Consider the following 27,508-nt stretch of genomic DNA (forward strand, 5'->3'; position numbering starts at 1 on the left):
GATTTCTTAACATAACCCGTTTGAAAACTCGGTTGGATTGTGAAACTTGATTTTGACTTCTTTTTTTCTTTTGTTGATTTTTTTCTTTTTGTTTTTGGACATTTTATACTTTGCTAAACCACTAAAGACTAATCAGTCCTAATTCTCAAGACTTTTCATGAAATCTTCACAAAAAGTAATAAGAAAAATAGCAAGAAATGCTGAGAAGACTAGAAATAGATGAAAAAAAATCTATCATCGAAGAGGAGGAGAAAGAGTGAGAAGATTAAAAAAATGAAAAGGGAAAAATGGAAAATGCTACGATAGAAAAGAAGATAAAGAAAAGAAGAAAAGAAAGAATGTCTAGTTAAAAAAATTGAAATATAAAAAGTAAATATCCTATTTTTGTTCTGGAAAATAGTAAATGCACACATAAGTTTCTTCCTTATCTTTATTTGTAGTTTTAGTTTTTGTATTTTTACAAATGAATTTCGATTTCGCTTTAAATTCATGCGTTAACCTTTACAATCATAAAGCTGACATAAAGCTTTGTGGTTATGGTAATAAAAGTTCTTATTAATCACTTGGTGTTGATTTACCATTTATTGTATTTGTAAATTGATTATAATTTATAAAATTAATTTTGGAGAAATGAAACCGATCATGATATATCTATAGACTATAGGTATTTTGTAAGATATTTTCATTATTCAAAATAATTATATAAATGTGACACCATAAACGATGTCAATTAGATTTTCAATTTTCTTTGTGACCGGCCCAACCAGTGAAATTCCATGAGTCTTAACCACGACTAAGTCACCTTAGGCCGAGTTGCTATCAAAAACCAATGACAGATCAAATTTTTTCAATGGCTGGAACTGTGAGTCGAATATTTGACATTGGGTGCCAATTATGCCCAGTTACTTATCGCATTGACCAGAGAGTAGATAACATAAGAAAGTACCAACAAAATGACTCCAAGCCAACAGAAGGAATGCTAAGCAAACTAAACTTGGAAAATCTATAGCAACATTATTTCAAGTTAAATAACCAAGTTCTCAACTCAAACTTCAAAATACTTAAAAATATTACAGAATTCAAATCCCTAATGGACCTTTTCTTTTCATAAATTTATATTTGTTTCCAATACATTCTTTAACACCTGCACAATAATGCTTCATTCTTTCGGAGGGTCTCCACTTCCCGAAGCCTTGGGTCCGGTACCAGCCTTTGATCCGCTACCACCCTTTTGAGCAATATCCAGAAAGTTCTTTATAACAGAAGCACTAAAGTTAAGATCAGCTTTATATTTTGCGCAGTGTGCACCAACCCACTTCGTTCCTACACTAGGAGGAACATTGTCCTGGCCGTCCCTCTCATGCTTTTCGATGGCAGGACGTATTTCATCATATACGGATTTGAGATTGGCAGCAGCTTGGTTCTTCATTTCCTGAAAATCATAAAAATATGGTAGCTGTGACAAGGGATTATTTGAGAATCAGGATAAAGCATTAGAACAGAAACCAAAAGGAAAAAGAATATCAATGCAAATGATTCTACAATTTAGACAAGCATGAGCACTAGAAAGGATAATTGGTGGAAGATTCAGAAAATAGGTTTTAGCAAACATAATAAAAGTTTAATCAGTTGCTGTGATGATAAAGACAAATTACTTATATGTCTAGACGATAAGAGTCACATTTCAAGGAAGCATCAACCAAACAAATTGAGAAAAGAAAGTGGGCTAATCCCAAAAAGAAAAGAAACAAAACGAACAAGAAGAAGAGTGCAGTTGCTTCAAGAATTCACACAAATATATGAACCAGAGAGAATCCTCAAAAAGCAATACCAGAATTAAGCTTAAACACAAAAAACTACAAATATCTCCCCTTCTTTAGTGATGGTAAAAGACTAACTCATATGCTTGACAGTACCTTCAAAACACAACAAAGAATCAATCAGATGGAATAGTCCAAAACATTCTAAATAAGCATTATTTTCATTCCTTGTTATAGTAATAAACTTCCACACTACTTACAAAACGTTTCACTCAACAGCAAGCATGTTTACTGCACTAAAAAGATCAACATTAAATGCAGCATCAGCTACAATACAAGATACTGAAATACCACCATGTGCCATACAATTTACATGATTGTCCTGTAGTAAAACAAGACAAGCTTACAAACTGACAGGATGCCCAAGTGCCTGTCATTCTGTTTGAGAGAGGGAGAGAGAGAGTGTGTGTGTGTGTGTGAGAACAAAATGCTGGAACACCACCATGCGCCACACAATTCACATGATTATCTCGGACTAAAACAAGACAAGGTTCAATTATATGACATACGCATAGGACGCCAATGTGTGCACAGAGAGAGAGGGAGAGATAAGCTAGCAACAGGTACAGATACGGGGAATATTGCAAGGCTCGCAGAAGCTCTGAGAAAGAATATTTGTACCTCATATTTGCGCACTTCTTCCTGTGCTTCCTTTGATGGAAACAGAACAGCAATATTTTTTGTATTGGATTGCTTTCCCCCAGTAGATCTTTTCTTTTGCTTGGGTAAACGCTGTGATCTCTTTTTTGGAGACGAACCTGATCCGACATTGAAATTCTGAGAAGCAGTATTACTTCGAAGTCCAGATAAGACTGCACTTGTCTGATAAAAGGCCTGTTGCATGTCTTCTTCCTTCGATTTTCCGCTCTCCAAGACTTCCGCTTTCTCGGTATTCGTTGTCGTGCCGCCAACTTGAACTGAATTGTGCAGCTTGACAGTATTAGAAGAATCCAACTCTTGTCCAAACACATCACCAACTTCCAATTTCTGAGAGTAATCAGCTTCCAGACCATCTAAAGATTCAAATTTGAAAGGGCTAATGGTTTCAGGGATGCGTGGAAAGGGCTCATCTTCAGCAGAGTCATAAAGGGGAACCTCCTCAACTCTGTACCTGCATAGAAACAGCAACATTATATATCATATCCAAAAACCAAAATGACTGTTACAGAGGAAAAATTCCTGACTTCAGTTGTCACAGAAAGGCAATTGTAAAGCATAAAGTACATTGTACAGTGCCAGTAGTAGTTTCAAGACCAGAGCAAAATATCCAATTATGCAACTCAAACCGGCACACAGAATTGAGAAAAAAACAAGCACTTCAGTTCTGAAGTAAGAAGCCTTGAATGGCACCATCTAACCTACTAATTTTAGAACCTTTTACAACTGCTTAACAAGATACAAAAGCATACAACAATCAGAGATGATCATTGTGGACAAAACAATTTCAATTAGCTGGCATTTTTTGTGCAGATTAACTCTCTGCAAACATTTCGGCACCAAGTGTACTGATAGATTGACAAAAAAGAAAAAGATGGATTATGAGGCATCCGCAACAAACAGTATAATCATGCTGTTTATGAGATTCTGCTGGTAAAAGACAAAATTAAATAGTGACTGTGAACAAGAAAGCAAAAGCAACTGGCAAACAATGGCAAAACCATACTCGACCTCCAAACAATCACTCATTTTGAGACCTGGCGAAATATCGGCTCTTCAGAAAGGCAAAAGTACCTGTTGGAATTCTTCTTTTTTTTTTTTTTAATTACTAGAGTGAAATTTCATTGACTAAATCAGCCAAAACCAAAAGCTGTACATCAGCCAGCCAAACTGTTCTCTCAACTAAACTTCTAGACATCTGAGTAAACATACAGATTTGATTTGGAAGTATATGACTAGAAGGATTTGGTTCATCTTGTTTGAAGTTCATCTGCACGATAAGGACTCTTCTAGTCAAATACTCAGTTGGAAAGCTCTTTGAATTGCGTGGCCAAGCTAAAATTACTGCAGGTGGTCAAATACAATTTAATCTTCTAGACAAGAAGATGCAGTTCATTTCAGGACTTTTGGCAGAATAACATTCAATTCCAGACTCGATGTGATGCCAAAGTAAGAAGTGATTCTTTACTTTAGCAGGCCAGATTCCCAGTAACCCTAGGAATGATTTCTAGGTTTCCCTTTACCCAATTTTCTGAATATAACTTCATTTATCCTTCAAAATCAATCTCTGCTCCTGAAATTTTTTAATCAGTTCTGCTCTTAGAATAAAAAACCACCGCATGAAAATGTTTCATATTCTTATATTCTTTGACATTGCAGAAAAAAAATTTAACGCCACAGTCCAAGTAAAAGCATATCCCTCCACCATGCTAATTAACTTCAAAAAGTGATTGCAATCCATGCAGAGTAACACAAGGAAGCTTTTTTAAAGTAGGGCTGGAAAAACTGGTGAAAACTGCAGTATGAAAGAAAAGTTACTGCCCTTAACGAATGATTGACACCCAAAGTAACTAAATCAAAGTTACAAATGAATACAGGAAAAATAACAGGTTCCAAGATTTATATTCACATATCTTTCAGATTTTATGCTTAAAAATTCTAACTAATAAGCCGAAATCAATTCATCAATTACTGCCGCAGATCCATCTTTCTCAAATAACAATAATAAATAGTCCCATGTGTCAACTATTCATTCAACCAGACTAGAGCACCTAATGATGGTCAACTGCTAATAACAATTGTTAATCAAGATTGTCACAACTACTAAGTGAATAGAGCAACACTAGAGGCCATCATCGGACTAAGCTTTTTTGATATGTGGCTCTCTTTTATATTAGCAGAATAACTCCAGTAGAAGACTAGTGATTGACCTGAATACCAACGTTAAACAGATATCAATGCACTAAAATAAATCCCTGAAATATGGTAATTTGGTATTAGTAATCTCAACTTCAAAGTCGACATTGATGTCCACGATCTTGGTCTGTGAAAGTGAAGGTTAGTGCTCTCAATTTTTAAAGTCAGGATCAGAGATCTGGACTTCATGGTCAAGGTCAGTAACCTCAACTGTAAGACTAAAACAGACACCAATTGGAAGTGACACTGATGTCCACAAGCTGGTCTGTGATTCATGCAGCAGGAATAGATCAATTGAAACTGAAGGCTAGTGCTCTCAATTTTTAAAGTCAGGATCAGAGATCTGGACTTCATGGTCAAGGTCAGTAACCTCAACTGTAAGACTAAAACAGACAACACCCCACAGCTTCTTCACCAGACGGTTGCATCTACCTCTCCCTTTCTTCTTCTTTTCTTCACCTTGGCTCCATCTTCTTTTCTTCTACTTTCGCCACCACTTGTTACTCCTCTTCTCGACATCTGTCAAATAATTCTCCCTCCTATCCAGCTCGACCTCAGTTGGCCAGCACATGGAGAAGTAGATTGCAATGTTGGTAGTGTTGGTATCAACTTTGAAATCAACAATACTAATATAGACCTCCATTTTACCATAAGTCAAATTAAAACATTTCAAATTGTTCAAATTTGATTGAAAACCCATATATTGAGGTCAATCAACCCCTATTAGGTGATATTAAACTAGCATTTTGATTGCCAGAGGGAAAAGAGCAACTACCTGCAAATCAAGATGCTAAGATAACCCAAATGATAAAAGGCACAGGCATGCACTGTTGCCAAACATACTTCCAAGAGTTTTGAACTATATCAAAGCTAATCATTGAATAATATAAGGCTCCAAACAATCGGATAAATATCAGATAGAGAGGCAGATCCAGATCCATATTCAATAACAATCAAACAGAGTCATATTATCTGACAAATCTGAAATAAGAAGACCCATCTCCATATCCAAATGATTTGTATTTGGACTGTATGTATCTGAACAACTACAGGTAGCTTCTATCTGAGTGAGTATTTACACAGTTCAACCCTTTTCTTAGCAATTAATTGAAGAAAAGATACTTGAAGACAATTACCACTGCAATAATCATAATCACCATCCTATTCCTGAGAACAGGCAAATGCAAAAGCATCGAATCTAAGAACAAAAGCTTGTAACTTCATAAGACGTGTATAAGAGAACAAGAAGTAAGAATTCTGGTGAAGCATTGGATTCTACTTGCCACTGAAAAAATAAGCGGATGAAAGAGAGAGAGAGAGAGAGAGAGATTGCAAAGCACAGATTTGCACAGCAGCAACTTGGTAAAGCATTTGACTAAGTCATAGCCCATTGTCCAAATTTTGGGGTGTGGATCTGGAAGACAAGGCCGGCCCAGCAGCAGTGAGGCTGTAAGATGTACTTAGAATCTGTTGCTGTTGGGAGGATTTCTTATTTTTAGTCACTTAAAATGCTTTGATGTGAGGTCTGATGGCTTAAGTAATTCGTCCTTACGCTATATATAAAAATTCAATTTGTCTGGGAACTAATTCCCAAAAAATCTCAAACAGTAGAATTTCTAAAGGGCACAGACACTTTGTAGTTGCCCTGAGGTACAAAAGTTCTGTTACTAACCATTCAAATCTCCCTGAGTAAGTGGACATCAGCTAATTAACAATCACCAAATGTTCTCATCATACAACAAATCCAATGACTGAGAAGGCAAAGGTAATTTCCCATGTTGAAGAGCAAATCTACAGCATGCAGAGAAAACAATTACCTGTCATCTCCCTCTTCCCACACATGGTTATATGCCTGCAACATGATGAGACAACAGCAAATGAGCAAAACACGAAAGGTTTGATATGACTAAAACTTTGGTCTGATAAGTAGATAACACGTCAAAAGGAAATAGAGGATGAAAGTAATGAATTTCAAAAAGCAACCAGGTTTCAGATAAAAAACAACCAATCCAATTAATGTTGAATCAAGTTAATCTATAATTTGAAGCATCTCGAGATTGACTAGCTAAAAGGAAAGCCTGCAGAGACTAAGAACTTTGTAAGCATTTCTCAGAAGGAAATAGACAAGGATGGAATATGGTCTTCATATTAAAAATGGAAGCGCAACTGAGTTAGGATCTTTTTCTTTTTCAATACATGTGACGTTATTACTTCATAAAAGCCAAAGCAGTCAGAATTCTAGTAACATGTTTACAGTTTCTTTTAGATTTTATTTAGATGGTTTCAACTACTCCAGTCTCGACATGTTTGCTTCCTCAATAGTCCTGTATTATAATCCCTCAATTTCAGCACAGCCAGCCTAATCAGGAAATCAGTGGAACATTGTACTGTTTAATAATTAAAAACTTCCCCTCCATGTTTTCGTTTCGAGTAAAATTTTTTTCTCAAAGAACATATGTTGAAAATCTAGAATATCTTTTCTGTACAGTTATAAATTCTATGTATATCCCATGATTTCTGCTCTATTTTAGGATAGAATAATTTACTCCTAATATATTTTAGAATCGAATAAATTAGCTCCTAATTTTTAGGAGATTACAGATTTCATGGAATTGACAAAAGTCAAATTCCATTCGTATAAATGTTGTACAAAGCCTAGAACAAAAATTGATAACAGAACAATTCAGTTTTCTTTTTATTCATGGTGTTAGAGCTTTTGCTCTTGGGATCTCTTCTTGTCAGCCTTCATTGCTGAGTGCTTTCTTCTTTTCAAGTCTTTATTGCCAAGTGCAATTTCAAGCCTTCATTGCTGATTTTTTCATTAGGCCTTCATTGCCAAATTTTCTTTGAAACCTCCAACATGTCTGAAACTGAAACATCAAAAATCAACTCCAATACCAAATTAGAAGAGACCTCAAATATTCCACAAACAGGGGATTTGCAGAGTATCCCGACAGCCTACAGGCTCAACGGAAAAAACTATTTGAAGTGGTCACAATTTGTTCAAACATTTCTCAAAGGAAAGGGCAAAATCAGCCACTTGCTTGGAACTAGACCGAAAAAGGGAGATCCTAAATTCGTTGCTTGGGACGAAGAGGATTCTATGGTCATGTCATGGCTGTGGAACTCCATGTTACCTGAAATAAGCGATACTTGCATGTTCCTACCAACAGCTAAAGATATATGGACTACTATTCGACAGACCTATTCAAAGGCAGGAGATGCTGCCCTAATCTATGAGATCAAAACAAAGATCTCAGCCACTAAACAAGGCAACCTTTCTGTTACTCAATATGCCAATCTTCTGCAAAATCTATGGCAGGAACTGGTCCAATATCGGTGTGTTCAGATGTTGTGTAGTGAAGATGCAGCCACCTTGAAAAACTTTATCGAAAAGGATAGAGTTTATGACTTCTTTGCAGGTCTGAATGTGGAATTTGATCAGGTCAGAGTCTAGATATTGGAGAAGGAAAGATTATCATCTCTGAATGAGACACTATCAGTGATCCGAGCTGAAGAGAATAGGCGAGAAGTCATGTTGGAGTCTAAAACATTAGAAGGCTCGGCAATGATTTCTACAAAGTCAAAAAATCAGGAAGCAAAGATAGGTAATGGCCGTACAGAGTCAAATACAGACATAATTTGGTGCACATACTGCAAAAAACCACGCCATGCGCGAGATGATTGCTTCAAACGCCATGGGAAGGAACAAGTCCTTAGTCGTAAAGGAGGATTCAAAGGAGGAAAAGCCCACTTAATTGATGGAGAAGACCAAACCCAAGAAATATCCAACCAGGCTGGTATGGGAGAATTCAAGAAAGAAGAAATCGAAAAGCTAAGAAACCTCCTAAATTCCCTTGAAAAGTCCTCCAGTATGTGTTCATTGGCTCAATCAGGTAAGTACCTTAACTTTTATGCTTTAAGTACCTCAAGCATGTCTTCTTTAGGCTCTTGGGTTATCGACTCAGGAGCTACTGACCATATGACTCACAGCCCAATCATATTTAGAACATACAACCCATGTCCTGAAAATAAAAAAATTACTGTTGCAGATGGATCTCCTATATCTGTTGTAGGCCAAGGGACAGTAAATCTATCAAATTCTTTGTCCCTAAATAATGTGTTGCATGTCCCAAAATTGTCCTCTAATCTCATATCCATCCATCAAATTACCAAAGATCTCAACTGTAAAGTAACTTTCTATTCAACTCATTGTATTTTTCAGGATTTGGTTACAGGGAGGACGATTAGACTTGCTAAGGTGAATGACGGGCTTTATTACCTTGAGGAAATGAGTGGCAACAAGAAGAACAATAATCAGTTATCCCTCACCTGCTCCTCAAATAATAAATCTGAAATTTGGCATCATCATTTCCGTCTTGGTCATCCATCTTTTATTTTACTTAAAAGCATGTTTCCTTCATTTTTTAAGAATGAAGATGTTAGTAGTTTTCATTGTGATACGTGTGAAATTGCTAAACATCATAGACTATCATTTCCATTGAGTAATACAAGATCTACTAGACCTTTCTCTTTGATACATACTGATATTTGGGGGCCTTGTAGAGTTTCTAGTATTTCTGGAGCAAAATGGTTTGTCACATTCATTGATGATTGTACTAGAACTACGTGGTTATTTCTTATGAAAGAAAAATCAGAAGTAAGCAGTATTTTTCCAATGTTTCATAAAATGATTTGTACACAATTCGGAAGTTTGATTAAAAAAGTAAGATCTGACAATGCAAGAGACTATTTTAATCAAATTCTCTCATCTTTTTTCCAAAAAGAGGGTATAATACATGAGTCATCTTGTGTAGACACAACCCAACAAAATGGGATTGCTGAACAGAAAAATAGATATTTACTCAATGTGACTCGAGCAGTTTTGTTTCAACATAAAGTTCCAAAAACCTTTTGGGGGGAGGCTGTTTTAACGGCTGCACATTTGATGAATAGAGTACCTTTCAAAGTGCTAAATAATCAGAGTCCCATTGCTGCTCTTTCTGTTTTTTACCCTGATTTTAATGTCTCTTGCACATTGTCACCAAAAGTGTTTGGTTGTGTTGCTTTTGTACATATTCATGCACACCAAAGAGGAAAACTTGATCCAAGAGCTTTAAAATGTATTTTTGTGGGATACTCAAATACAAAGAAAGGATACAAGTGTTATCATCTACCTTCAAAAAATTTTTTTACCTCCATAGATGTCACATTTGTTGAAAATGAACCTTACTCTCAAAGTAACAATCCTCATCTCCAGGGGGGGAGTTCTTGGGAAGAAAAGGAATTTCTCCTTGATTTTCAAAGTCCTACACTAAACTTGAAGTCTTTCAAACCTGACCATACACCAAATTCCAAAGGAGAACATGCTAGCAGTGAACCTAAACCTGAATTTGAAGTTGAACATGCCAATAAAGAAATTGAACCTGATCTTGGAGCTGAGAGAAAAACTGGTTTAAATCCAACTACACCACTCAAGGTCTACTCAAGGAAGAAAGTTCATATTTCTTGTTGAATATATCTAGATATGTGTGATATATTATACATCAATTATAGGGATTAGATAGCCTGATTATTAGCCTGATTATCCTAGTTTAATTATAGGAAGTAGATAGCTAATTATTCTAGCTTAATTTTAGGATCTTGATAGCTTGATTTTAGGATCTAGATTATTTCAATCTTGTATATATATGTCAGTTGTACTACTCACAAGAGGGGTGAAGAAATGTTATCCCAAAATATCTTCCTCTCTTGCTTCTTCTCTTTCATGGTATCAGAGCAAGTGAGAAAAAGAAATTCGTTTTCTAATCATCCCACCCGGTGATTTTACCAGGTGATTTTCTTTAACCCAATATCATTATGTCTACATCCGATACATCTATAACATCTACATCTAAATCCACAACTCCTCTCATGGCCAATCCATCTATTACTGGTTCTACTATTATTACTACCGAAAAACTAAAAGGCAGTAACTACTCTACTTGGGCTGCTGACGTTGAGCTATGGTTTATGGGACAAGGATATAGAGATCATCTTGCTACTAAACCTGATGATACTATGACTGATCCATCCAAGTGGGAGCGAATCGATGCTCAATTGTGTAGCATGCTTTGGCAGACCATTGATTCTTCACTAAAGCAAATTTTTTCGTCCACATAAGACTTGCTTTAGTGTTTGGGAGCAGGCCAAAGCATTATACACTAATGATATATCTCATGTTTATGCCGTTTGTTCTGATTTGATGAGTCTCATTGCACCTCGAAAACTTGATATGCCTATGAGTTCTTACTTAGGCAGAATTCAAGGGGTCCTTTCCGATTTCAATGAGTTGCTACCCCCTGCTGCAACTCAGCAGGAACAACTCTCTCAGCAAGGTACATTTTTTATGCTTTTGGCTCTCTTTGGATTACCTGCAAAATATTCCACCATTCGTGATCAGATTCTTGCTAGCCCCACAATTCCTACTTTGTCTCAAGCTTTTTCATGGCTGTTACGGCTCCCGGATGAATCAAAATCATCTTCGGAGACTATCGTTGTTGATTCATCAGCTTTGGCATCTCAATCCAACCAAAGAGGAGGTCGTGGACGTGGCCGTGGTCGAGGTGGTTATAATGGTAACAAAAATCGACCCTACTGTGACTATTGTAAAAAGGTTGGCCACACAGAAGATCGGTGTTGGCTCTTGCATGGACGTCCTCCCCAACAAGTGGCGAATATTGTTCAATCCGAACCTTGCGCAAGTTCAGAACCAACTTTCAAGCCCGAGTATGAAGATTTTGTGAAATGGTTTACAGCCAAACAGTCTTCCACACCTACTGCCTCAGTTGTACACACTAGTAATGTTAGCGCATGTGTCTCTCAATCTCCATCTCTTGGCCCATGGGTTTTAGATTCTGCTGCCACAGATCATATTTCTGGTAATCCACAACTTTTCTCTTCACTCTATAGTTCTACTTCTCTACCCAATATTACTCTTGCTGATGGCTCACAAACCCAAGCTAAAGGGATTGGCAAGGCTAACCCTCTACCTTCTGTGCCTCTCGATTCTGTTCTTTTTATACCCAATTGTCCTTTTAGTTTAGTATCTGTTTGTCGTTTGTGTTGTTCTCTTAACTGCTTAGTTACATTTGATGAGGAATCTGTAATTTTACAGGATCGAGGTACGGGGCGGACGATTGGCACAGGGCGTGAGTCTCAGGGACTTTACTATCTGTCTTTACCAACACCAGTATCTTGTTCTGCCGTAGATGATCCTCTGCTAATCCATAGTCGTTTGGGTCATCCAAGTTTAAATAAGTTTCGAAAGATGGTGCCATCTATTACTATGTCTTCCTTAGAGTGTGCATCATGTCAGCTTGGAAAACACACTCGTAGTCATTTTCCGAAAAGGGCTAATAGTAGAGCTGAATCTCTATTTTCTTTGGTCCATACTGATATTTGGGGACCGAGTCGTGTTATTTCTACTTTAGGTTTTCAGTATTTTGTCACTTTCATTGATAATTATTCTCGTTGTACTTGGGTGTTTCTTATGAAGAATAGATCTGAAGTGTTTTCTATTTTTCAAAGTTTTGTCTCTGAAATTCAAACACAATTTGGTGTTTCCATAAAAATCTTACGTAGTGATAATGCACATGAGTATTTCTCTACCTCTTTCAAGTCCTTTATGGAGTCTAAAGGGATCATTCATCAATCATCATGTTCTCACACCTCACAACAAAACGGGATTGCTGAAAGGAAAAATAGACATTTGGTTGAAACGGCACGTACTTTACTTCTTCATGCAAATGTTCCGTTACGCTTTTGGGGGGATGCCATTCTCACTGCATGTTATTTGATTAATCGCATGCCATCATCTGTCCTTAAGGATCAAGTTCCTTGCTCTTTTGTATATCCTAATGCTCCACTATTTTCTATTTCCCCTTGTACATTTGGCTGTACATGTTTTGTACATGATTTCACTCCTGGAAAAGATAAGCTGTCTTCACGTGCTGTCAAATGTGTATTTTTGGGGTACTCTCGAACACAAAAAGGATACAAATGTTTTTCTCCTGATCTTAGACGATACATCATCTCTGCAGATGTTACGTTCTTTGAGTCTACTCCTTTCTTTCAGCTTAACAAATCTGAGCATTCTACAATCACGGAGGATATTCCTGTTTCTACTCATTTTGTTCCTCTTACTCATGACACTGACATTAGTCAGCCTCCTAAAGAGTCCTTACCTTCACTCGCATCACCACCATTGCTCACTTACCAGAGACGCAATGTAAGGAATTATCCTACTACAGTTCCAGATAATGGTGTTGGAGAATCTGCTGATGTCCCTGATGCCTCACGAACTATTCCAAGTTCGTCACCTACCACGATCTCCTCTCCAGCCAGCCCACCCATTGCTGTCCGCAAAGGTATTCGTTCTACTCGCAATCAATGTCCCAGCTATACTTGTCTCAATTATCAGCGCGTCTTCATCCTATTATGCCTTTTTGTCCTCTTTGTCGTCCATGTCTGTTCCTAAAACTATAGGTGAGGCTATGTCCCACTCTGGGTGGCGTCAGGCAATGATAGATGAAATGGCTGCTCTTCACTCCAATTCCACTTGGGAGCTGGTCCCACTCCCACCTGGTAAATCAACTGTTGGTTGTCGTTGGATTTATACTGTTAAAGTTGGTCCGGATGGTCAAATTGATCGTCTTAAAGCTCGTCTAGTAGCTAAGGGTTATACTCAAATTTTTGGTCTGGATTATACTGATACCTTTTCTCCAGTAGCCAAGATGTCTTCTGTTCGTCTCATCTTATCTCTTTCTGCTGTTCATCATTGGCCTTTGCACCAGTTAGACATCAAGAATGCATTCCTTCATGGTGCATTGCAGGAGGAAGTTTATATGGATCAACCACCTGGTTTTGTTATTCAGGAGAAGTCTAGTGGAATGGTTTGTCGACTAAAACATGCACTCTATGGTCTCAAACAATCTCCTCGGGCCTGATTTGGACGCTTTCGTGATGTTGTCCAAAAATATGGCATGATCCGTAGTGAGGCTGATCATTCAGTGTTTTATCGTCATTCTCCATCAAAAGGTAGCATTTATCTTGTCGTTTATGTCGATGATATTATTATCACTGGACAGGATCATGAGGGAATTGCTCAGTTAAAGAACCACCTTTTTGGCCATTTCCAGACGAAAGATTTGGGCAAGCTTCGTTATTTCTTGGGTATCGAAGTTGCCCAATCCAAAGAAGGTGTTGTTATTTGCCAACGAAAATATGCATTGGACATTTTGGAGGAAGCAGGCATGTCAAATGCTAAGCCTGTCGAAACTCCAATGGATCCCAATATTAAATTATTTCCAGGACAGGGGGAGCCACTTAAGGATCCTGGAAAGTATCGTAGGCTTGTGGGACGGTTGAACTATCTTACAGTAACACGTCCTGACATATCTTTTTCTGTCTCAGTGATCAGGCAGTTTTTAGATTCCCCGTGTGATACTCATTGGAATGCAGCTCTCCGCATTCTCAAATATATAAAAGGAGCACCTGGCCAAGGATTGTTGTATACTGATAAAGGAAACATGCAAGTAATTGGTTACACTGATGCAGATTGGGCAGGATCACCTATTGATCGTCGTTCTACCACAGGCTATTGTATTCTGGTTGGTGGCAACTTAATATCTTGGAAAAGTAAAAAACAAGATGTGGTTGCTAGATCCAGTGCTGAGGCTGAGTATCGAGCCATGGCTATGGCTACATGTGAGCTAATATGGCTTAAACAATTGCTCAATGAGTTGAATTTGAGGACAAGTGACCCAATGAAGTTGATTTGTGATAATCAAGCTGCACTCCACATTGCCTCCAATCCAGTCTTTCATGAGAGGACTAAGCACATTGAAGTTGATTGCCATTTTGTTAGAGAAAAATTGATCTCCAAAGTTATTGAGACGGGTTTCGTTAATTCAAGTGATCAACTTGCAGATTTTCTTACCAAGTCCCTAAGAGGTCCTCGTATAGAATATATATGTGGCAAGCTTGGTGCATATGATTTGTTTGCTCCAGCTTGAGGGGGAGTGTTGAATATATCTAGATATGTGTGATATATTATACATCAATTATAGGGATTAGATAGCCTGATTATTAGCCTGATTATCCTAGTTTAATTATAGGAAGTAGATAGCTAATTATTCTAGCTTAATTTTAGGATCTTGATAGCTTGATTTTAGGATCTAGATTATTTCAATCTTGTATATATATGTCAGTTGTACTACTCACAAGAGGGGTGAAGAAATGTTATCCCAAAATATCTTCCTCTCTTGCTTCTTCTCTTTCATTTCTGAACCTGTGCAAATCCAAGAATCTGAACCACAATCAGGTACTAAAAATTCTGTTCCTTTGTGTGTTCAATCTGACTCTGCTCCTTGTGAATTTAATGATTTAGACCTGCCTATTGCTATTCGAAAAGGAACATGAGAATGCACTAAGCATCCAATCTCAAATTTTGTGTCTTTGCATAGACTCTCTCCACAACATAAAACTTTTCTTACCACCATCAACTCCATTTCAATCTCACAAACACTACAAGAGGCACTTAGAAATAAGAACTGGTTACAAGCTATGAAAGAGGAGATGAATGCCCTAGAGAGAAATAAGACTTGGAAAATTGTAAACCTGCCTAAAAAAAAGAAAACAGTGGGGTGTAAATGGCTGTTTACTTTGAAATATAGAGCTGATGGTTCATTAGAAAGGCATAAAGCTCGGTTGGTCCATTAGAAAGGCATAAAGCTCGGTTGGTCGCAAAAGGATATACACAGACATATGGGATAGATTACCAAGAGACCTTTGCACCCGTTGCAAAATTGAATACTGTGCGTGTTCTTTTGTCTTTAGCAGCTAACTTTGGTTGGTGTTTATAGCAATTTGATGTTAAGAATGCATTCTTACATGGGGATTTAGAAGAGGTGTACATGGAACCTCCACCGGGTTTCAATGAAATGTTTTTTGAAAAGAGAGTGTGCAGGTTAAGGAAAGCTTTATATGGATTAAAACAATCGCCAAGGGCTTGGTTCGGAAGATTTACTAAAGTGATGCTAGCAATGCAATACAGACAAAGTCAAGGAGATCATACCTCGTTCATAAAACATTCAAAAGAAGGTGTTACAGCTCTACTTGTATATGTAGATGATATCATCATCATCGGAAATGATCCAATTGAAAGAGAAACACTCAAAAAGTGCTTAGCAAAGGAGTTTGAAATTAAAGAACTAGGGAGGCTGAAGTATTTTTTAGGCATTGAGGTGGCATACTCAAGTAAAGGCATCTTTGTTTCCCAACAAAAGTATATCTTAGACTTGCTTAAAGAAACAGGCAATCTTGCATGCAAGGCAGCAAGCACACCCATTGAGCCTAACTTGAGATTGAATGAAGAGAAGCATGATAGCACAGTAGATAAGGGAAGATATCAGCGGTTGGTTGGGAAACTGATATACTTATTGCTCATAGAGGCATATATTGATGCTGATTATGCAGGCTTTGTTGTAGATCGTAGATCAACTTCAGGATATTGTACATTTCTTGGTGGGAACCTAGTGACATGGAGGAGTAAGAAGCAATCGATTGTTGCAAGATCAAGTGCTGAAGCAGAGTTTGGAGCTATGGCTCATGGAGTTTGTGAATTGCTATGGCTCAAAATAATACTTAATGACCTTAAAATCAAGTGGGAAGGACCTATGAAACTCTATTGCGACAACAAGTCTGCCATCAACATTGCACACAATCCAGTGCAACATGATCGTACAAAGCACATTGAAGTAGATAGACATTTTATTAAAGAAAAGCTGGCCAGTGACATGATTTGCACTCCATATGTAGCATCAAATAATCAATTGGCAGATGTCTTAACTAAAGGAATGCCAACTTCCAACTTTGAAGACATTACATGCAAGATGGGAATGGAAAATATCTATTCGCCATCTTGAGGGGGAATGTTGAAAATCTAGAATATCTTCTGTACAGCTATAAATTCTATGTATATCCCATGATTTCTGCTCTATTTTAGGATAGAATAATTTACTCCTAATATATTTTAGAATAGAATAAATTAGCTCCTAATTTTTAGGAGATTACAGATTTCATGGAATTGACAAAAGTCAAATTCCATTTGTATAAATGTTGTACAGAGCCTAGAACAAAATTGATAACAGAACAATTCAGTTTTCAACATAAAGTCATAAACTGATAAGCAAGGCATGGCTAATGGATGATCAATATGAAATACTCACAAGGGGCTAACAATGACAGATATGTAAATAAACCTGAAGTGCCACAAATTTCTAGAACCAAGTGCAAGAAGAAATTTGCTGCTTAGGTAACCATGCAAGGCCATCAACGTTGATAACAATGATGACTCATAGCAGTACTGTAATACCATTTGAATCTTTGATTAACTAAATTATATAGATCATAGACATCGGCCTTACTTCATTCAGGAAAGTTGATCCATGTATTGCTTGACAGTATGAGAAAAACTCCACAGGAAATAACTGATTTTGATTAAATTCAGCTCCTCCCTCTACAGAGTTGACCTTAGTTTATAGCCAAACACAAAAACATCTTACTCCCTCAAAAAGAGAAGGTTTTCGTGAATATTTTTAATTTAATTTTTTAATTATTATATTTTTTTTACCCTCCCACCCCTCCCCTACCCCTTCCTATTCCCCAAATGCTAGGCCCAGGGATCGATCCCTGAACCTAGCAGGGTTTTTGTGAATTTACTTCTCAAGGGATTTAAAAAACCATTTAAGTGTTTAGCACATCAGCATGTGCAACTGTGTACGACAAAGTGCAAATAACACTTTAATAAACTAAAATAACACTAATCAAAATTAAAACCGTAAATTTTCCAAACATATAAAGCAATTGCATAAAATGTATCACCTGGAAACCCGGAGATTTTGCACCCAGAAATAGACAACAGTTAGCAGCCCCACACAGACAGCGAACAGTGGCACCACCATACCACTCAAAGTTGTAATTGTATGATAGCTCCGTTCCAGATGATATATCTACCTTTGCAAATATCCCCACTCGTGTTTCCCCTAACACTGTCCATTTCCTTGTCTCACAATTAGGTAGGCTACAAATTCCAGCGTAAAAAGGATAAATTGCATTTCTAGATGCACAGATGAGTTAAGACACAAGATCTCAACCACATTGTTACTTGAAACTAAAAAAACATTTAACATGGACAGGTTATATCCACAAATACATCTAAAAGACTCACCATGAATGATTTATAAACCTGGCAAGGCTCCCCTTCTTTGTAGCATCAATGAAATAATTAGAATTTAGAGAAATTATATATGCATCCTTAAGGCCTACATCAAATCATCAAAAATGTACAGTTAGTCAGAGCAGATAACAGCATGTATGAAGAAAGTTTTAATTCACCTTGTGCTTCATAACTTTGTGATCTATGCTTGGCTTCTTCCAATGAGATAACCTCTCCACAATATTCAATAATGAATTGTCCAGCCTAAACATACAATTTCAAGGAAAAATGGTCAATAAAAGTATGTCATGAGTGTAAGTGGTATCAAGTAACAACAGAAATAGCATGCTTGAAGGTGAAATCAAAAGGTTAATAAAAGTAGCAATTAATCTCCATTAAACTAGAACATCATTAAATTGTAATATTGCTGATATAGTTTTACCAGAGCATATATGTGCTAAGAGGATAAAACTGCTATACAACACTGTTACGTGTTGCACATAAATGTATAACTTTTCCTCAATGTCAATGTTAGTCTCTTACTGATGTGATTATTTTTAAACAAGAAAATTTGAACAATTGAATTAGGCAAAAAGGTGTAGCAGATTACCTTGATATCTTCATCAGCTAAAAGACCCCATCCACGGCCTTCAGTTTGGAACAACTTGGTTTTGGCATATTCACAATTTTGAAATCTCTGGCAAGAGTTGAAAGAACAAATCTTAATGTATCCTCCACAAAACTATACAGGATAAAATTCTAAATCGCATGACATTCTAAAAGTTCTTAATACATCACAAACTTCTGGTTAAGATCCCATGTCTCTATGTTCTATACATGTATCATGTATTCTATCTGATAAAAAACCAAATAACCAAGAGTTACAACTCACATCAGCAGTTATTTTCTTCTCCTTCGCGAAATTATAAAGAACTTCATTTGACCAAACAAAGTGAGCAACTTAAACTGACCTAACCCACTGGAAATCAAAAGCACATTAGATTATCTGTAGGCGGCTGCTGCCTTTTTCTACCTCTTTAATAAATCCAAAAGATACCTGTTACTGGATGTGTACAATGCAGCATCTAACACTGCATTTGTTACAAGTAAAGAATGCCGATTGTATCCACGAGCAACTCTAAAAAGGCCAAATGAGCATATCAAAGGTTATAAAAATACATTCGGTATTTCATCAGGTCTATGCTCTCTTAAGTAGGAATCAAGAAAATCGGATGCATTTATTTTTTTTTTTATACACAATAAAGGTTTAACTCAGCAGAAAATTTCTACTTTTGCCATTCACTCCAACCTCAAAATGTGATGAACCCAATAGCCTTGAAAATTTTGGCCTTAACTCAGGTAATTAGAAATTCATTGCATTTGGATGCCATTTTCTCATGTTTATCAGCAAACAAATGGAATCTGAACTGGCAATTTAAACCACAAAACAACAAGCTCACTACTCCAATACACCTAAGAGACTTCCCACTGAGATCTCTTCCTCTCTCCCTTACACAATTAACAGAATAATATAGTGAAATAATGTCACATGAGTATAACACCTTTATCCTCAATCCTCAAGATTCAGACCCATACTCTTCAACAACCATTATCCTCGACACCAAACTCTGCATGTTATACCTCATTTGCAAAGTTTACAAATCAGGTAAACTGTAGAAGTTCCACAGTCATCAGTCAAGTCATTTCCATGGTACCAAAGCAACTTTTTTCCCCACTGTGAGTACTAAATCCTTTCTCCACAGATGCTGAAAAGATAACCCAAACAAATGGGAGACTGAATTGTGGTAGGATTAATATAGGGAAATAATGTCGCACGAGTGTAACAGCTTTATCCTCAATCCTCAAAATTCAGACCCATACTCTTCAGCAACCATTATCCTCGATACCAAACTCTGCAAGTTAAACCTCATTTGCAAAGTTTACAACTCAGGTAAACTATAGAAGTTCCACAGTAATCAGTCAGTAATTTCCATGGTACCAAAATAACTTTTTGCCCCACTGTGAGTACTAAATACTTTCTCCACAGATGCTGAAAAAATGACCCAAATAAATGGGGGACTGAATTGTGGTAGGATTCATATACATCTGACTTCATTGTGACTACATGGGAGTCAATTTGAGATCTTTAGAAACGGTAAGGGCTATTCAGAAATTTACCATGCAAGTAAATGGCTTCCTACCAGGTACAAGAAGCAAGTTTACTAATGCTATTTCTAATATGGTTGCTTGAGGGCAAAGGTTCAACACCAACCAAAAATACGGGTCCATCCTATATCAGAGTTCGGACTCAGTGATCAACAGATCCAACGTCCTCTTCCACATAATCATGGGACATATGCCCATCAGAGATCTGTCAACTTGGAGAACTAAAATGTAATCAGAGTCGGCAACAAAATAATTTGTTTGGACCCACATAAGCCATATCATCAGTCATGTAGCATATCTATAGCAGCAATCATCATCTTGGGCTAAACAATTATTTATAGTCTCAGTCCTGTTTCCCTTTCATGCCAAATCTCTCTTTGCACTAAACAACAGAGACAAAGGTTACGGTCCCCATTGTGGAAATTTTCGCAACAGATAAACAGTAGAACTCACCTGATTCTTGCAGTGGTCCTGACATGGGCAGTGCCCAGGTGTGCATTCTGTGCTGGTCATGACATTCAAGCACCCCTCTCCACAAGCACTTTCAGGGTTATTGGGATCATATTTACAGAAACAAATGGCCACATCATCATCCTTCATCTTCTTTGGTCTGAGAGCAAAAGACAGTACTTTAGGATGTGATTTGCATGGCAACTAATTACAAGCAGTAGAAACATCATTACATTTATCCATCCTTCAAGACAAGCAGTGCGTGCTTGCGAAGTTACATTAGTTTGAAAATTAGGATTGGTAAAATGAAACTTTAATGAGTTTTCTTTGCATCCCTAATTTTGCCCATTCAAGAAGTCCAGAAGTAAAACTAATTCCAGAAGCAAAGTCTCTGTAGTCTAAGTAAAAACCATACAAGAAATCACATACCATAAGAAGGAGAAGAGTAGACAAGCAATAAATTTACCACTCAGTTCAACAGAGCAAATATCACTCAGCAAGGAGCACAGACAATATGAAATCTTACTTTCGGCCAACAAAATCATTATGGTAAATATGGGAGAATGATGGTAGTCCCTCTGGAAGTTTAACCTACAAGACAACATTCACTTATTAAACATTTAAATATGACAATTTAGATTTTATAAATCATAAACAATCACCACAAAATTGGAGGACATTAATCAGTGGCTTACTCATGACATAACTTTTTCTTCAAGGCATGAGCTATACAACAAAAAGACCTTAAATGCAATTGAAAACAATTATTTGAAGTCTAAAAAGATTTAATGAGACAAAAGTAATAGATGCACTTTTCTAGTAATTTGCTTAAAAGGTGTAGATGAGGTTCCAAAAAGATACAGTGCAGCAACCAAGCAAGAGTCAAAACATGGCTTCGACCAACCAATCTGTGTGTGACAAAACTTTCACACAGCAGCAGAATTTTAGAAATTAAAAAAAAAAAAGAAAAGAAAAAAAGAGCAGAATTTTGTGTTCACCTTCGGTGCAGTAATTCCAACTGTCATATATGCTGCAAATCTACGACATCTTTAACATAAGCAATAAAGGCTCAAAACCTAATTGAAGCTAGAAAACTACTTAAACTTTAATATATCTTTAATGACCTTATGTTGTTCTCTATCAGTAACCTTCACACCTCATAGTAGTCGAACTGGAAATTACATAACACCACAACAAGGTTTGAAATAAAACGTCTAACAGCACTGTGGAATTTAAGAGCAAAATTTAAACTCAATTTGACATACAAAATATCCACCAAACAAGAGCCAGTATATCAACTAAAAAGGTACTGTTTTCTTACATATACTTTTAGTTACTGTTTTCTTACATATACAAAAAATAAGAGAATTTCTTAATTTGTTCTTAATTTGTTAGAAAAGAAAACCTTACATACCCATCAGAACTATGGAAACAAATACTAAATAAACCGTATTATTACATAGGAAGAAAAGTCAAGAAACAAATTTACTAGCCCTACCTTTTCCAAGAAAGAAATATTTTTATTCTAAATGGCCCATACATTCACCAACTATTTCTTTCTAAGCCAAAACTAAAAGGCTATCTGGCAATTAGTCAGCAAAATTGCAGAATCATGATTATCTTTGACAAGGTTCACTAGCATCCTAAAATCTTGAATGAATTCCAACTCCCAATTCCAAGATTAACTATTTCTAAGAATTCAATTTTTGTAACCATCAAAATTAGGTGCCCTCAGAGTTTTACAAAGAAGAGAAGATACAAAAATTAAAGCCGTTCCTTCTGCATCACATCGGCAGATCCACTTGAGTCCAAGGGTCAGAGGAGGGCATGGTTAATTGAGAAAAAATGTTCAATTCCTAATGAATCTAATAAATGATAAATGAACTAAAGTATATCACGCGCCATATCCTCATAAATCAAGAAAAAAAAAACTATTCTAAAATGAAATGTGCAGAAAGGCAGATGCTAGAATTCAGAATAGAAGAGACCTTCTTACGACGCTTCCTAGATCTAGTTGAAGGAGGAGATCTGTAAATTTCCCTAAAGATTTCCTTGAGATTTTGTTTCTCCATTAAGAAAGCTAAAAGTACACTAATCTCTCATAAATTAAGAAGCATTGCTTAGGAAAGGCAGGAAAAATATGAATTTTGCGGGTAAAGCAGAGAAAGAGTAGCAAAATTTCCCCCAGGCACTGTGAAAGAGAAACTATTTGACTGAATCAATTTCACAAATAACCAAGAAAAAGACAGGGCAGGTGGCTGAATCACACTACGAGGAATAAGAGGGCAAACATACCAATGCATTAGAGTGAGTGAAGTCCAATATGGCAAGTAGTTTGTCCTGGATAAGGAGAATATGCGTTTTTGCCAAAGATTCTATCGAAACATTTCTATTACATAACTGGAAAACAAATACGTTTCAAGTATTGCTTCTTGACCCACTTGGTTTGGCATTTACTACCTATCTTTCCAATACAAATCTACTCCCAAGTACCAATACACATATTTGTACAATACAAATCTACCCCCAAGTAACAATACATACATAACATACATACACATATTTCTACACATTTTTATATCACACACCTATGTATGCTTGCACCTATATTTTTATATCATACACTATGCGAATACTTGCGGTCATATAAGTGCTTCCTTACATATTGAATTAATATCTAGAATGCAACGTAAATGGACTACATGGACGCTATCAAATCAATGACACTGGCACCCCCCTCTTTGATGTAATTCTAGAGATATTAATTATTTGAACCACAAGGCGCATCTGAGGACCAAGGTCCCGGCACCTTAGGCTTAAGTCGCGGCACTTGCTTTTTCACATTCAGTGTCCAAAACTAATAAATGAACAAATAAAAAAACAACACAACATCATATGCAATATTCAATCATTACCAATAAGAACACAGAAAATAAAGCATCAATAACCAACCCCAAAACGCTAAGCACGTTCATGTAAGAGTCATAAACATATTTAACACACCATCATACTCACAACAAAGAATGAACCATCAACCCAAAACAACATGATCAAAGTGGACAATATTAAGAAACTTCTAAAGATTTCGAATAATCATCTCAATGAGTCAACTCTAAAATTAAAGAGTCAACCAAAAAAAAGGAAAAATCAAAAAGAGTGTGGCTAAGAGCCTTGCGCCCCTTCTCCCAAGCCCAAAGGATGCGAGCTTTCCTACAATTTCCTATATCAGAAGCATGTGCATAAATTTTGCCCCTTACTGTGCCTCTGTGACACGCCTTTAATAACTATGGTAGATAAGTCAAGGTTAAATTCAGAAGCCACTTCAGAGACTTAAGATGGCACAACTAGTGCATACAAGGACGGAAGTGCTAACCTTGAGACCAAACAATTTTAGTAAATAAAGCAGAAAAAATAATGCTTTAGCCAAGAGAATATTCACAAGCCCAACTGTAATGACATGCAGAATTACTCTTATAGTAGTTTGAAGAAACATAATGTGCATGACAGGCAAAAATGTTACTGTTTAAAGGCCTGTAGTTAAGGAACTAGTCTAATTTGTCTCAAAAGCAACAGGTATTAAAATCGGGACCAGCCAGGGCCAAGACAAGGTCCCCAGCAGTGTCTAGATTCTCAGAAAGAAAAAAAAGGCATTAAAATGACATTCAGTTTGTTTGGCTACATGTGGAAAACAAGGAAAACACAATATCCAATTCAGTCAACATTTGCACCATTGAGTGAAAAAAATGACCGACGAAAAGAAAAAAAGTTTAAAAGCTGTTAATGATTGTGCTTTCTAAAAGGCCCTAAAGAAAAATTGAAAAAGTTATGTAGACTATTTACTTTCTATGGTTGACATCATCTCATGAAGAAATAAAAGATTGGTGATATTCAGCAACCCCATTGAATTCTTTCCTTCTTGCCCTGTTCATAAATCTTGGGCATCTTAAGTAACTAATTTCACGATTGGAAAAGAATCTAAAATGATTTCAAACCTGTAAATGTTAATGGATGTCAAATTTCACAAAATTTGACAACTAAAACACATATCAAAAATCTTATCCCAGATTTTTATATTAAAAAAAAAAAAAAAAGAAACCAACACTCAACCTCAAACCAGCTACCTATCTGATGGCAGTTCATTATTCATATTAGATCATCCGCTTCTTATTCAAAATACCCCACATGGCATTTGATTCACTACACCTTGATCACATCTGCTTTTTATCTGGGAAACTTTTCTTGAGAACACAATTAATTCACTAACTTCATTTCCAACAGGCGCTGTCTAAACTTGACTACAATTTTTTCTCTGAGAAGGGAAATCAAAAGAAACAGATGAAGACATGTGAATAAACGTTTTCTTCTCTAGGAGGAAAAAAGTTTAGTTTTCAATTCCACTGCATTAATAGCAGCAGCAAGCACAAGAAACATCCAACTGGCATGGCATCATTGATAGGTACCAGGAAACCCAAAGCAAATATCATAATTAGGATTCACATTAGATATTCTATGAAAGAATATCCAAAACAACCTAATTCCATGCTTTCCGTTTGCAGTTACTAAAAAATAGGTGTCAAAGAAGTTAAAAGCAAGTTTAGGAACAACAGGATTCTCCAAACATGAATACTCTTCTTTATCTTCATCATACTTGTGGAAGTGGGCAGCTCATCTTCTAAAACTTTCATGCTGATCAATTAGTCAGTTTCCTCAAAATACAACCCAAAATTAAATTCCATTCCCATTATAAGATGATTTTTAATTCACAAGAAAATGTTATCAATCATCTAAAACTGGAATAGCTAAAAGTAATTAGCATGGAAGCAAGGCTCCAAAAGGATGATCTAGACTAACCGTGTTTACCTTCATTTAAACATGAAATTAGAATGAGTTGTCCACCAGAAAATGCAAAACTTTATTTACTTTGGTATGGACATGTAAGAGGGAAACAAGCTCAAGTTGTAAAAGTAACCATGATACCCAAAATTTCAAAACCAAAACTAACAAGCCTAAAATTTGCAATCTGATTACCAATCACAATTTATCTTGTTTCCAAACAATTGGGCTTCATGCCACTGTTCATCTTGTCTCATGTAAGTTTCTGTTCATTCTCCTTGTTAAACCGATATAAATGTTACAATTGACATTTACACACCCAAAAAAATGTTATGATTAGCTGACTAATTTGATTTCTAACTTGAAAATTTGTGAACTTGTCAGGAATTTAAGATATGAATATATATAAGAAGAATTTCAACTAACTCATAACAATTGGACACTTAGCTAAAACATCCATCCACTCTATACTACAGCTAATTTCGAGATTAATGTACAAGAAGATTTAATTTAGTTATAATATTTGCATTCCTATTTCTGCTGACAGTTATGGAAATTCTTTTTATAGTTATCCAAATATCACTTTTAAAGAAATAAATGGATTACTAATCCAATTTTGAAGCAGTAGATTCGATAGCTTAAAGACACAACAGGGAACCAGCGTTTTTTGAGGAATATGAAACTTCGTCAAGGAGATAGCCATCGTAAATATGTATCATCTTTAGTAGACAAGAAATTCTTGCTATTCAGAAAAGCCATTGCACATCTGACAAAGCATAAACTTTTTGGGTTCTAAGTTTGCATACAATCAAATTTTTTCTCTGAGTTTGGACGAAGAAGATAAAATCATGGTTAACAAGACACCACATCGAGCTCCTTTCCACAAAATCAATAAAACAGTAAATTAAGCCCATGATAATCCACAGCAGCAAAGGCAAAATGCACCATAAATTCCAATATACATAGTGACAATGCATGCAGGGAACGATCTAGACCAAATATTGAAGTAGGTCCCACACTATGTTTCCATGTCAAGGATAGTCTAGCCATTGAATTAACGAACTTCTAACTTTAACCAACCACATTTTACCAACAAATAAGCACCAAGGGAAATAATAAAAGAACAACTTAGGTATGTACTTCACATCTTTGCAAACCACGAACCCAATCACCCATTCCTTGTCGTGCATGTATTTGTCCCAACGAGAAGGGGAAAATGTAACCAGTAATCAAGTTCAACAACGCGTTCTATCTGGCCCATTGTGCAAATAGAAGTTATATCTCCATATAAACTATCCAATGTCTGAAATTCCATCAAAATTTAATTTAAACAACAAATAAAAAGGAAGTCAATTGCTTGAACACCAAAAGAAACTGCCAATAAATTATGAAAATTTCACATGAATTGATACATATATAATCAACACATAATCTGTCTAACTCTCCACCCTAGGATTACAAACTCTATATCCAACGTACCAAATGTTCCATGGCTTCCTCAGACGGCAATCAGCAGCTTGCTAACCTGGTAAATCAAACATCTAAACAATTTCAGTACCCCCAAAAAACTAACTAAAAAAAAAAGCGCACACACACAAGACACGCATAAACACACATGCCCTCGGGTCTCAATAATTGTACCGCTATTCAAGTATGACGAAGCTACATTACATAAGAATTATGAATCAAATTATGCTAAAAAAGTAACAAACCATTATCAAATGAAAAAAAAAATTATATGTAAATATATATGAAAGGGGTACCTTCGAAGTCAGTGAGAGCAGAGACTAGGGTTTATGGCTCCTGAAGTAAAAGCTCAGTCGGTTGTTTTGCATTTTTCCTTTTTTTTCTTCTTTCTTATGGGTTGGGGTTTTTCCGCAAACGGTTGCCATTTGTAAGCAAGGTGGCAAGGTAGATGACGGACGGACAACATATGAACACTGAAATGAGAGAGAAAAAGGATGAAATTCTCAGTTAAGTTGGCGCGTGTTTGTAGTGTTGGGCCCTGTTTGGTGATCGGAAAATAGTGACTAGAAGGAAATGGATAATTTCCCAAGGGCGGGTGGGCTGTTTAAATGACAGATTAATTTCAGAATAGTGCGTATTTTATGGCTGTTTAAGCAGGTAA

The 27,508-nt window shown here is 36.4% G+C and overlaps 1 protein-coding gene and 1 long non-coding RNA gene across 7 annotated transcripts; one reads left to right on the forward strand and one right to left on the reverse strand.

Annotated features, from left to right (window-relative positions):
- Positions 1–977: 977 nt before the first annotated feature.
- LOC113734939 (histone-lysine N-methyltransferase ASHH1) lies at positions 978–27,455 on the reverse strand. 6 transcript variants are annotated; one of them, XM_072082546.1, is made up of 12 exons: positions 27,144–27,455; positions 26,860–26,905; positions 26,521–26,632; positions 21,074–21,138; positions 20,551–20,707; positions 18,542–18,628; positions 18,111–18,195; positions 17,944–18,037; positions 17,598–17,796; positions 6,491–6,525; positions 2,442–2,931; positions 978–1,432 (listed from the first exon to the last, which is right to left on the reverse strand). In XM_072082546.1, the coding sequence occupies exons 3-12, from the start codon at positions 26,554–26,556 to the stop codon at positions 1,160–1,162; spliced, it is 1,521 nt and encodes a 506-aa protein (XP_071938647.1). In that variant the 5' UTR covers positions 26,557–26,632; positions 26,860–26,905; positions 27,144–27,455; the 3' UTR covers positions 978–1,159. The 6 variants fall into 6 exon arrangements, with proteins under 6 accessions (XP_071938647.1, XP_071938646.1, XP_027117521.1 ...); XM_072082545.1 differs by having other exon boundaries at positions 26,521–26,683; XM_027261720.2 differs by lacking the exon at positions 26,521–26,632 and having other exon boundaries at positions 27,144–27,454.
- LOC140037685 (uncharacterized) lies at positions 13,705–13,936 on the forward strand. The gene is made up of 2 exons (XR_011841667.1): positions 13,705–13,751; positions 13,853–13,936. It is a non-coding gene; the product is annotated as an uncharacterized lncRNA (long non-coding RNA).
- Positions 27,456–27,508: the final 53 nt, after the last annotated feature.

The sequence above is a fragment of the Coffea arabica genome, chromosome 3c, assembly GCF_036785885.1.
Source record: "Coffea arabica cultivar ET-39 chromosome 3c, Coffea Arabica ET-39 HiFi, whole genome shotgun sequence".
NCBI lineage: Eukaryota > Viridiplantae > Streptophyta > Magnoliopsida > Gentianales > Rubiaceae > Coffea > Coffea arabica.